Below are 13,813 nucleotides of genomic sequence, written 5' to 3' on the forward strand. Positions count from 1 at the left end.
AAGACATCAACAGACATTTCTCCAAAGAAGACATACAAATGGCCAAGAGAGAGAGGAAAAAATACTCAACATCACTTGGCATCAGACAAATACAAATCAAAACCACAATGAATACTACCTCACACCAGTCAGAATGGCTAAAATTAACAAGTCAGGAAATAACACATGTTGGTTACCATGCAGAGAAAGGGAACCCTCTTACACTTTTTGTGGGAATGCAAGCTGGTACAGACTCTCTGGAAAACAGTATGGAGATTCCTCAAAAAGTTGAAAACAGAACTACCCTACAACCCAGCAATTGCACTACTGGCTATTTACGCCAAAGATACAAATGTAGTGATCTGAATGGTCACATGCACCCCAGTGTTCATAGCAGCAATGTCCACAACAGCCAAACTATGGAAAGAGCTCAGGTGCCCAATGACAGATGAATGGATAAGGAAGATGTGGTATATATACATATTGAAATACTTCTCAGCCATCAAAAAAAAAAAAAAGAACAGCAATCTTGCCATTTGCAATGATGTGGATGGAACTAGAAGGTATTATGCTAAGCAAAGAAGTCAATCAGAGAAACAATTATCATATCATCTCACTCATATGTGGAATTTAAGAAACAAACAGAGGATCATAGGGGAAGAGAGGAAAACATAAATCAAGATGAAATCAGAGAGGGAGAAAAAACCATAAGAGACTCTGAATCATAGGAAACAATCTGAGTGTTGCTGGAGGGGAGGGAGATGGAAGGATGGGGTAACTGGGTGATGACCATTAAGGAGGGCACGTGATGTAATGAGCACTGGGTATTATATAAGACTGATGAATCACTGACCTCTACCTCTCAAAATAATAATACATTATATGCTAATTAATTGAATTTCAATATTTTTTTAAAATAAGACTGTGTACTGGTATTTAGTCTTTTACATGATATTGATGCCAAACAGATATAATCAGAGATTCATGATAATGATAACTTTCAACAATTCTCTAATTAATAAGACAGCTGTAATGTATAACATCTGTAATCTCAAATTTGAAAAAGTGCTGTCAAAACCACATAATTACTACTCATCACACAGACTCTTCAATTTCTCTGTTACTCTGTTCTGCCTCTCGGGTAACTTGACCCTTAGGAAAAAAGCCAATGTTCATAAAACTCCTAATGTCTATAGACAGCCAATAATGGAATAGATATTAGTTATTAATACCTACTCCTGTAATACCATTCCTAATGGTAAGAACTATTTATAACTATGTGTATTAATTAATAACGATGAATCTAAAAGGGAGTGAATCTCTCTGTGGTTCTCAATCCCTTGAAGCTGCTGAGGGTGAAAACCAGACCCTGTGCAGGAAGGTGGAAACCCCATCTTTAATTCTCCAGCATCTGGTTCCATAATCACCTCCTTTTTCATGTTCCCCACCATCTGCTTCTCTTCCAGTCACCCTTTTCCTTTGTTAATTCACTTTATTTGAATGATTTTCATTCACGTTATTTTATATCTTTCTGGTCTTATTCTCAGACTTAAAACTGTATGATAGATGAACATAAAATATTCCTCAAAGCTCTAGTACCTTTTTGAAAATAGTATGTGAAGTATATTGGGTCTCCCATCTCCTTTTTTTCTGAATATTGCGATCAGAAAAACAAAAAGCAGTATCTATGTCTTTGCTCTTCTATTCCTACTGAAACAACATGAAAAAAGCATGCTAGCTTTCTGTCTGCCAGATTTATTCAACCACTGTTACCAGTCTGAAAACTCTAGGTCTGTTTCCTGAAAATCATCAAAATTATCGTAATAGATGACACTTAGCACTTAATGTATGTCCAAACACTTTCTGTTGTTTTCTTGTTTCAACTCATTTCATCCTCAAAACACCTCTAGGAGATAGAGACTATTAGTATCTGCCTTTAACAGATGAAGAAACAAACACTTCTGGCAGCTGAGAAACTCACAGAGAGCACACAGCAGGTAAACGGGGGATCTGGGGATGGAAACAGTTTGGTCCTTGTGTCTGTGAACTTAAGCGCTGTGTTTTACTGTGTATTGGAAATGGCTCCTATATAAGGGTTTCCATCCCCTCAATTTATTTTGACACATTTGTTTCCAAATTTAAAAAATCAATATTACTTCTAAAAGTAGAGCAAATAAAGTTGGGGATAAAGAAACAAGCATAAGATTATTTAAAATCCTACCACCTGTATGACAACAGCCGATAGCTTCACTTTTGGTGAACATAACACATAATGATATTGAATCACAATGCTGTACACCTGAAGTTAATGTAACACTGTGTGTCAATTACATTCATATTAAAAAATGTTTTTCACCCCACCACCTGTAGAAATTTGGGGAAATTCTAAACCTCTGCTCATGCAAATGTCATTTGTACTCCCCTCCCCCAGTAAAAATATTTTTTTACTACACTTTTCTGGACGTATCGATATCTTTCCATGATCATTAATGTAGACTGAATGACCTTTTAAAAACTGAATATATCCACATAATCAGCCCTTTATCATTAAACATTTCATATTATAAGAAATGTTAAAGTAAAATAACATTATACGTTTTCTATATTTGTCTATTTTCTTTCGATTAATTCCAAGACCTAGGATTACTGAGTTACAGTTAAAATATTTTTTACTTTTATGACTCAACTGCCTTCCGGAATGACTGTACCACTTCACGTTTCCCTTCAGCTGAGAATGAGAAGCACTGCTACCCCCATTCTACAGAAGCAACAGGCTTATTCATTCCGTTGAGGAGTAAACATTAAAATGGAATCTGCTTTCTGAACTTGAGGTAAATGTAGAAAGTCCTCTTCAATCTCTAGCTTTAGAAGGTAATTCATAATTCAGTTTATTAAAATTTTACAATTTTAGTTTTACATTTAGCCTTCTAATCATCTAGAATATACTTTGCTGTGAGATGTATAGTAAAACACTTAGAAGTTTATGTTTCCAGTGTTGAGCTACACTTTTGATAACCACTGAATGCTCTTAATTTAGTATATAGCCCTCCATTATCAGATTTAATTGTATTGTCCTCTTTATCATACACTAAGTTCCCTAAATTGTATCACATTCTTAACTGCATTTTGTTCTATTTGTCCATTCCACTTCAGTCAAATTGATCATTGCTTAATTAGCACGGGTTTATGACATGTCCCAATATCTTTTACAGAAAGTATTCTCTTTTCTCCAACTGGCATCCACTTCATTTCTTTTTCAAAATATCCTTGGGCTTTGAAATGGACGTTTAGATATTTCTGTAATGCTCCAAAACATTTCCGCTGGGCTTTGAATGGGCACTGCAGTTATTGCTCAAGATGGCTCAGGCAGAATGGATATTTTTATGACTTTGTGTCTTTTTTTCTCTATTTGCATGGATTCATTTCCTATTTTAATCTGCGTTTCAAATGTTTCAAAAAAGTTTGTTTTTTCAAATGTGTGCATATATTACACATTTGTTTGACTTCCAAATGAGAGCTTTTTAATCAAATTTAAATAAGCTCTTTACTGTTTATTATATTTATTAAAATAATCTTGCTAGATTTATTTCCTCATTTAATTGTAAGCTTTTGACATGGACAATTGTATTATTTGTGAATGATTATAGTTTTGATACTGTTCTTTCAGGATTATTATCTGATTTAATCTTTCTGCTATGGTAAATGATTGAAAGATAGTGCTGCAGGCTTCCTTCTTTATGTTATTGGTTTTAATGTTTCAATGATAATCAGACATTGACTACCGGTTTAAAAATTCTCTTAAAATCATCATATTAAAATTTTCCTTAATCTTCCTATTTTACTAAGAGTTTTTATCAGGGATCAATTTTGAAATTTATCCAGTGACTGTTTAGCATATTCATAACCTAAAATGTTCATGGAAATATCCTCTGAAATCAAATATTGTTAATCTCGTCTCATGGCCTTATGTGATATGCTGTGGGATTAAAAACTTGCTCTTTGCTAGACCCACCAAAGCCTTCAAGCAGGAAAGCCAGTGGGTGTTATTTGATCTCTAGATAGACAGATATGGAAACAGACTGTAGAACGGACTGGACATGAGCAAGAATAGAACAGGAAGATCGTTTAGGACCCTCTTCAACGGTCAAGATGGGCAACTATGTAGACCAGACGTAAAAGACAAAATGATGATAGAAAGGAGGAAGGAACTGAAATGAAAAATAGTCGAGAGTAAAAGTTATGCAACTGGCACTGGAAATGCTAAGGACAGAACGCTACCCAGGTATCTATACTGGGCACTGGGGAGAATGGTAATGACATTTATTAAAGCATTGCAGTAAATTAAAATATTATAAATTCGGTTTTGACATATTAACTAGAAGATGGAGGTGGAACTTCCATTTGTATATACCTCATACTGCTTTGGATATATTACTCTGGAGCAAGGGATAAAGCTACAGATTCAGAATTCAACATGTAGGTACTAGTTAAAATGAGTAAACTGATATTGAATAAAACTTTTCCCTTCTGGGCAACGAGAATCCTTACAAGGGTTTTAAAAAGATACAGGTGGAGGTATGTAATGTAAGATTCGCATTTTTAAATCCTTTCTGTCATCAGACCAAGGTAAACTGTCATATAAGACTTTGCTGAGTGACTGGTTAGAAGAGATGTTTCCAACATACTTAAAAAAAAAAAAAAGAGCATGGGGTGCCTGGGTAGCACAGTCCTTAAGCGTCTGCCTTTGGCTCAGGGCATGATCCCAGCATTCTGGGATCTGCTTCTTCCTCTCCCACTCCCCCTGCTTGTGTTCCCTTTCTCGCTGGCTGTCTCTCTCTGTCAAATAAACAAATAAAATCTTAAAAAAGAAAAGAGCAAATACTTACCACAGATTCTGAGTCACACCAGAAATTAAGGTTGAGCAGAGGAAAAATGATTGCTGTGTTAGTAAAAGGTACAGAGGAGTCAGAAAGGCGGAAGTATAACTGGGAAAGGGCTATCATAAAAATGGTCTGAATGCATTCAACCAATTAACATAAAACCTGCTTATAGTTGATTAAAGAAGTTCTGATTTATTTTTCTCACGTTACAAGAATAAATCTGAAGGGAGGCTATTGCAGGCTTTAATGATGTGATTCAACATGGCTTTGGGTTTCTGGGTCCTCTCTAATTTTTTACTGTATCATTTGTATTATACGGGCTTTACAACTTTGTTGTTGCTGCACCTTTAAGCATATCATTGTCATTAAATGCAAAAAAAAAAAAACAAACATGAAAAGAAGTTTCTCTACATGAAGCTTTGTCTTTTCATTTGGAAGGAAAGCTCTCCAGACAACATTGGTTTATGTGTCATTGAACATTTCTTGGTCACATATCCTATCTTAGATTAGTTCATGGCCAGGGAAAATGGGATTATAGTAACTGGTTTAAAAAAATCATATATCATGCTCTCAACTTGGGATAGATCTACTGTTTTCTCAAATCTAGAGATTTCAGCCAACCACTAGAACAAATGGAATTTCTATTGGCAAGCAGTGAGAAGACGACTGGCTTTATAAAAGCCAAGGAGCCAAGGGCAGAGTGAGTTACAGAAATAAGGGCATGATAAACAGTATCAAATCCTGCAGAGAGATCAAGGAAAGTGATGATGAAAAACTGATTATTGTATGATGTGTTTGGAATCCAGAGTATCTTTCTATGAACAAGGAATTTTGGAAACTGAATTCTCTTGGCCTATTACAGAACAAAGAGTGAGGACTGCCAATGAAGAATTAGGGAGAGAAAGAAAATTAGGAGACACAAGATTTAGAGATTGGATTTTTTTTAAAGATTTTATTTATTTGACAGAGATAGAGACAGCCAGCGAGAGAGGGAACACAAGCAGGGGGAGTGGGAGAGGAAGAAGCAGGCTCACAGCGGAGGAGCCTGATGTGGGGCTCGATCCCATAACGCCGGGATCACGCCCTGAGCCGAAGGCAGACGCTTAACCGCTGTGCCACCCAGGCGCCCCTAGAGATTTGATTTTTTAAACATAATTTAACTAGGTAGGTGCACCTGGGTGGATCAGTCGGTTAAGTGTCTGCCTTTTGCTCCGGTCACACATGATCTCATGGTCCTAGGATTGAGCCCCACTTCAGGCTCCCTGCTCAGCGGGGAGTCAACTTGCCCTTCTCCTTTTGCCCCTCCCCCCACACTCAGGTATGCTCTCTGTCTCAAATAAATAAATAAAATCTTTGAAAAAAAAAAAGAACTTAACTATGTACATAGGTAAAAGGAAGCAAAAAGTAGAAAAAGTTTAACTGATTGATCCTTAGGGAAGATCCAGCATATACTGGAAGGTTCCAGCTTTGAAGAGCACAGTGCCATGGTTAGAAGCATGCATTATGGTATCCTAGAGCTCTGGACATAAGTCCTGGGTCTGACACTTGATCCCTCTAAGACTCAGTTTCTTCATTAGCAAAATGAATGTAAGAAAAGCATTTCTTACAGAATTCTGTGAGTTTAAATGAGATAATGTGCTTCGTACAAAGTTTTGCATAAATGCAATCTATTAATTTTATAATTGTTTAACAATTTTTACTTACAAGTATTCAGTCTCTGTATCTAACAGTTTAACTGAATATAGAGGCACGTACCATGACAATAGTTATGATTCAAAATTACGAATAATCACAATCTGAGCACTTGACATCCATGGTAAATTATACAAGATTAAAAAAAAACACAAATACAAGGTGAAACAAGGTGAAAGGCTTTAAATTGTTTTGGCCTAAAGATCTCTATGTGACCACTGAAATAAATTTAGGTAAGGAGAATCAGCAAATTAGTGTGAGAATATTACTGTGAAAATTGACAGTAATAGCTAAGATTGTTCAGGTGACAGAACACCTAGTAAGTGGTCAGGGGAAATGTCTAGAAATCCTTGAGAGGCAAAATAAAAAGAACTGAAAATGGAATAGAAGGGAAGTAACATCATTTATCTCCATCTAAAATATTAAAAAATTTTCTTCTCTTTTTATGTAATCATTCTCTTGATCACCATAATGTTTCCATATCCTTAATTTTGTTCGTATCCAATTAAATGATTTCTAATTTAGGAGATGTACCCCAAAGAGCAAACTAGCAAGAAATAGGAAATTTACATTTGTGCCACTGACTGTGTCTTTTTAATAATTTTCTATCCTCAGGTGATTTGAAAATCAGCTCTTCCGACCAAGTCAATGGATGGACTAAATAATTCTGTGGTTTCTGAGTTTGTGTTGCTGGGACTCTCTAGTTCTTGGGAAACTAAAGTATTTCTCATGTTGATATTTTCCTTGATCTATTTAGGGATCATCCTGGGAAATCTCTTCATTTTCTTTTTGGTAATTTTTGATTCTCACCTACATTCTCCTATGTACTTTCTGCTAGCCAACCTGTCGCTCATTAATGTGGGGCTTGCCTCTACCACAGTCCCAAAGATGATCAGGGACCTTTTAAATGAATACAAGCTCATTTCTTTCCAAAGTTGCATGACACAGATATGTTTCATCCACATCATGGGAGGAGTGGAGATGGTGTTACTCATTGCCATGGCATTTGACAGGTACACAGCAATCTGTAAGCCCCTCCACTACCTGAATATCATGAACCCTAAAATCTGTTTTTCATTTGTAATTGCTGGCTGGGTCATTGGGGTGATCTATGCTATGTCTCAGTTTGCTTTCATTATAAACTTGCCCTTTTGTGGTCCTAATGAAGTAGACAGCTTTTACTGTGACTTTCCCAGGATCATAAAACTTACGTGCACAGGTGGACACAAGTTTGAGTTTATTATTGCTGCCAACAGTGGCTTCATGACTATGAGCACCTTCTTCCTGCTGATCCTTTCCTACATCTTCATTTTGGTCATGGTCTGGAAACGTTCTTCCAGAGACTTATCCAAAGCATTTGTCACTCTGTCAGCTCACATCACTGTGGTGGTTCTTTTTTTCGCTCCATGCATGTTTCTCTATGTCTGGCCTTTCCCCACATCATCAATTGATAAATACCTGTTCATTGCTGACTTTGCTATCACCCCCATTTTAAATCCCATCATATATACATTAAGAAATAAAGACATAAAGGTAGCCATAAAAAGACTGAGCAAACAGGGACATTATGCCAGACTTTGCTAACTGGCTCTATCTTTGGAGCTCTAAAACCATACATCCATCTGCTCTTTGGACACCTCTACTCAGGCAGCTGACATTTAAAATAGACAGAACTGGACGTATTATCTACCTCATGGAACAAAATTCTACTACTTCTGTAGAGCATTTATTCATGACCTTGGCTACCATGGGAGATGTGAATCTACCGTGTAATGGTATTATTTTACTATTTCAGCAGACAGCAGTAATATTTACTAAATAATATTTTATAATTGAAATTGTGGTCATTTTGACAATAAGTAAGAATGTAAGAAAATCCCTTCTGCTTCCCATCAGTACAACCCTGCTTGGGAAAGTCAGCAACTATCACATTGAATGGTTATATATGTAGGAGTAGTAGCTCTACTTAGTTACTTAGGTTGGTTTCCCTTAGAAGATCCAAAGACAACACCGAATTGCCTGTAGTTGATTTGCAAGCTGATTTTTGGATGCACCAGTAAGGGAACAGGGAAGTGGTGTTGAGAAAGGAAAGATGATTATGTTGGTAACATAACTGGAGTGCAAGCAAACCGTAGTCCTCCAGGAGACTGTATAGATTCTGTGATTTAGAATTATCCCACTGAAGGGCAAGGTATTTGAAGCGTTTCTTCATTTGTAGAGAGTTCATTAACTCCTTAGCATGCCTGGCCTTTCCCACAGCAAATATTGTGTATCGATGTCAAGAAGCCAGAGACAGGCAGTGAGACAGACTTTCTGGTGCTGACAGTAAAGAACCATCTTCAATAAAAGTAAACTTAAAAGCAGCCTCCCAATATTGCTTTGTAACTTAAAGAAGTACTACTTAAACATTTTACTCCAATGCACCCCAAACTGGTGATTGAGCACAGAGAATTCCATGATATAAAATATTTCTCTGATTTCTACAAGTCTCATAAAACCAGCAGTTCAAAGTAGGCCACTCAGCCATGAGCATGGTTCTGCAAGTCATGACCAGCCTGTGGGATCACGTCCCACAACTGGCCATCACAGACTGCCCACAAAAGCCTTCCGACCTCCTCAAAAAATGTGAAGTGAAATCTTGGTTCTGATCCAAAAACTGTAGACGTAGATGAAAATAAAGTTAGATTTTTCTCACACCTACAAAAAGTTCAAATGAACTGAAAGATATTTTATATCCAACTCTAGAACTGTTATAATAAAATTCACTGTGGTTTTTGGCTCTGAATTTCAGAAAAGGCACACTAACAAATGATGTCTCAATTTAGGGGAACTTACCAAGAGGTCCCAAGAGACACAGCATGGATAACCTGTCTATAAGCCTTTCTCTATCCACAACACAGAGCTCTAATGTTTCCCACTCAAGACGTTACTTTATGCAAAATAAACACATCCATTCCTGAGGATAACACTTGTTATCTGATAAAACTTGTCCAAACAAAATGTATTGTTTTATCATGTTCTGACTGTATTTAGGCCCTTAATAGATTTAGGACTCAGCTTTTTTTTCCACGAAGAAAACTCTGATCCTAGATAATGATGTCTCTGAATGTAATACATCTTATACTCTATAATAAACTCTTAACTTCTCTCTTACTTCTCTTTCTTCCTCACATTTCAACCAAATGTCACAGTGTTTCAAAACCAACTTTCCATATGTACATCAAATTGGATGTTTCTGGAAGTTTTTTAAACAATGTTTTAATTTAATTTATTTATTAGACAGAGAGAGAGAGCACAAGCAGGGGGAGCAGGAGAGGGAGAAGCAGGCTCCCCACTGAGCAGGGAGCCTGATGTGGGACTCGATCCCAGGACCTTGGGATCGTGACCTGAGCCGAAGGCAGAAGCTTAACCGACTGAGCTACCCAGGCACCCCTGTTTCTGGGAGTTTTACAAAGTTTCCAGAAATATCAAGGGTTTCTTCTCAGGTAATTCCTGGAATGTCTGGACTCTAGAGCAAAAACTTTCCCGCACCAAAACAGATGCCTTCTGTACAGTCTTAGAGCTCCCTACATATTGACATTCAGGAAGGACTGTTCTCACTTCATGATTCACAATCGTCCAGTATGAAGAGATGGCCCTGGGCAGAGATTTATAATGTCAGTTACCAGAAATGTCCAAACAAAAATTGGCTGCTAATAGTGTTGTTTGCTAATAGTTTATGTCAGGAAGAATCTGAATGAATTATATGGAGGGAAGCCTCTCAGAATGCTATGAAAACCAGTTATTTTCCATGGAAAAGGAGGAAGCTTTTAGAACTTAATGGAATCAGAATGGCACCTTAGAAGTAGGAGTCAGAGGACCTAATATGTGTACCCAAGTCATGCTTCTTTCCAATTTTGTGGCTTCTTGCAAGATATGCTGAGATACATTTCAATGTAAAATCCATTTCATGGCTTATAACAAAGATTAGGTATTACAATGTGAATGGAAGCTCCCAGCATGTGAAGTGTACTCAGGTTCTCTTTTCCTCATCTTTCCTTTTGATCTCCGCATATATTCACCCCCCTCTTTTAGGAGAGTTCTGTCTTGAATATTTGAAGATAAAAATATTAACTCTTGGAACCTAAAGATCTACTTCTTCAACCTTAAACATCTTGTATTTCTAAAATTTATTACTACAGTATTCTTTATCTGGCTAGTAACATAAATTAATTTTACAATATTATCAATACTCTGTGATTTGTAAAACAACATAAAGCAGTTTTAACACCTTTCAAGGAAAGCGGTAAGGGGAGCAACCAGGCATGGACTTTGGTGTCATCTGTAGCACTCTGGGTCTCTTTCACCTGAGGTGTCCCGATAGGTTGGGCTCTATGAAAACGGTCAATAAATCCTTTTGAGTTTACTAGAGAAAATTAGATCCTTCCAACTGCCTTTTTGTGTGCTGACAATCAAGTACACTAAAAGTAGCTCACAATGCCTTGCTTTACCACACACCCACAGGAAACAGCAGTGATAAAAATTAAGCCATAAACAAAAGTTTGACAGTTACGTTAATTAGGATTGGTAAATTTGGCCCCAGCCACTGTGGCCATACACTTAACTCGAAGTGATAAAATTTCGGCATAAATTGTGTTAAAGGTATTTTTACAATAAAGTTAAATTTTAATTAGCCTGCAAAGGGCTACAACTAAAATAGAAATAACCTACAAAAGTGACTTTAATATTCCTGACTACATGATAGCTAAGATCCAAACTGAGAATAGATACCCCTTATGCTTAGCCCCAAACTAAAATAATTATTATCACAAAATTATTCATCAGAGTACTACTAGCAACAACCTGAAACTCAAAGGACTGGGCAAGCTTGTATCTCTTTAGAGGAGCCTGTTCCATAATTGGTAAAACCCAACAAACCTTACCAACTCCTGCTAATACAGTCTATATACCACCACCTTCAACAAACCCTAGAAAGGAATTATAGTAAGCACAAACATGAAAACATTGAAATGTCCTGGAAAGTGTGTTTGGACAGATCAAAGTGTACCTTAAATAAAACACCCAGTTTACACCCAGGAGATCTCATTTATTATGAGCACTTGAACGAAAGCTAGCCCAAACTTACCAGACTCAAATTTTTAAAAAGATCTGATTTTTCTGAGAGAGAGCTCCTTGACTGAGAGCATGGGGGCGGGGGAGGGCTGGAGGAGGCAGAAGAAGGGGGAGAAGCTGACTCCCGCTGAGCAGGGAGACCTACATGGGGCTCAATCCCATGACCCTGGGGTCATGACCTGAGCCAAACGCAGACACTTAACGGACTGAGCCACCCTGGTGCCCCACCAAACTCAATGATTACAAATGAATTAAACAAAACACTTATTGAAAATTAAAAGTAGAGGAGATGAATATTTTAATCGGTGCTATAGAAAAAGTACTATAAGAGAATGATAAAAGAAATATTAAAAGCACTAAATAGCAAAGTTTACCTTCTTTCAGTTTTGCATAAAGATTTACCTAGAACAATTAAAGAGAACTTAACTGCCCTGAAACCAGGTGAGCTACCTACAAACAAAGAACAAACTCACCTATGTAGCAAAATAGTGAGAAGATTTATGGGAAGAGGTGAAAAGCCTGTCAAGCCTGGTGATAGCTATCCAGAAGAGACTAACTATTTGATAGTTATCCAGAACAGAATTTTACTTCAACTTTAAACTTACCCTAAAAAATAATAATTTCAACATAAATTTAGATATGAACCTAAGGTACAGCCTTTAGATACAGGATACAATCTTCTTTGGAGAGTAAGTATAAACAACACCATAGTTGGCCTAGAAGTAGCCATCAACTGAAGTATTCAAGCTCAACCATATATTCATCTAAATTCCAACACTAAAGACCAACTCCTAACCTAATACTAGATTAATCTATTCATTAATAGAAGGTATACTGTTCATCTGAGTAACAAGAATTATTTCTCCTTGCATAAGCTTATATCAGTATAGATAATCACTGATAGTTGACAATAAAATAAATTCTACACAATTCCTTACTTATTAAATTAATTGTTAACCAAACACAGGTATGCATTTAAGGAAAGATTTTTAAAAGTAAAAGGAACTCAGCGAACATAAACCTCATCTGTTTACCAAAATCATCACCTTTAGCACTTCTAGTATTAGAGGCACTGCCTAACCAGGGATATCCATTTAATGGCCGTGGTATCCTGACTGTGCAAAGGCAACAGAATCATTTGTTCCTAAAATAAGGACTTGTACGAATGGCCACATAAGGGTTTTCCTGTCTCTTAATCATGAAGAGGCAGGAATGACATAATAAGATGAGAAGAACCTATGGAGCTTTAATCAATCAGTCCAAAAAAAGAACAAAAAAATTAGCCAAATTTAAAGGATAAAGAAACTGTAAGTGGACTAACAGTTTTGTTTGAGGTAACTTAGATAACAAAATAGCCTCCAAGTAATTAAAATCTAGACCAACCAGTCAAAATGTTTTATCACTTATTGATCCAAAATATGGATCAACAGAACAAGTTACTCTAGGGATAACAGCACTATCCTATTCTATATAGTACATAGGGTTTATGACCTCGATGTTGGGTCAGGACATCCCAATAGTGTAACCACTAGTAATGATTTGTTTGTCCAACTATTAAAGTCCTGTGTGATCTGGTTTTAGATCTGGGTGACCTAGGTCAGTTTTATCTGTTCCACATTTCTCCCAGTAGGAAAGGATAAGAGAAATAAGGACTACTTTACAAAATTGCCTTCATACTAATAGATGAGATAGTATTAATCTGATCAATTTATACATAACCCTGCCGAAGAATGGGGCTTGTTAGGGTGGCAGAGCCCAGTAACTGCCTAAAACTTAAACCTTTATTGCCAGAGGTTCAATTCCTCTTCCTAACAGCATGCTCAGAATTAATATTCTGTCATTGATTATACCTATGCTATTTGGCTGTAACATTCCTCACACGGATCCAGTGAAAACAATTAGCCTAGACACAACTTCATTAAGGACCAAACATCGGTTGGCCCCCATGGCCTACTACAATCTATCACTGATGCTCTCAAGCTATTCCTTACAGAACCATTACAATCACTAATATCATCAATATCCATATTTATTGTTGCACCAACCCTACCCCTCACTTTAGCCCTAAGAATATGAATTCCACTCCCCATACTGTATCCATTAATTAATATAAACTTAATAATAAATTAATTTATACAAACAAACTGTTT

The 13,813-nt window shown here is 36.7% G+C and overlaps 1 protein-coding gene across 1 annotated transcript; it reads left to right on the plus strand.

Moving 5' to 3' along the window:
* Positions 1–7,199: 7,199 nt before the first annotated feature.
* LOC123784855 (olfactory receptor 4F21-like) lies at positions 7,200–8,135 on the plus strand. The gene has a single exon (XM_045786360.2). The coding sequence runs from the start codon at positions 7,200–7,202 to the stop codon at positions 8,133–8,135; it is 936 nt and encodes a 311-aa protein (XP_045642316.2).
* Positions 8,136–13,813: the final 5,678 nt, after the last annotated feature.

This window comes from Ursus americanus, chromosome 9, assembly GCF_024610735.1.
Source record: "Ursus americanus isolate L20-20 chromosome 9, mUrsAme1.1.p, whole genome shotgun sequence".
Classification (NCBI taxonomy): domain Eukaryota; kingdom Metazoa; phylum Chordata; class Mammalia; order Carnivora; family Ursidae; genus Ursus; species Ursus americanus.

What these genes read in the sequence shown, in the direction of transcription:
- LOC123784855 (XM_045786360.2), top strand. Translation starts at nt 7,200, where the DNA reads ATGGATGGACTAAATAATTCTGTGGTTTCTGAGTTTGTGTTGCTGGGA.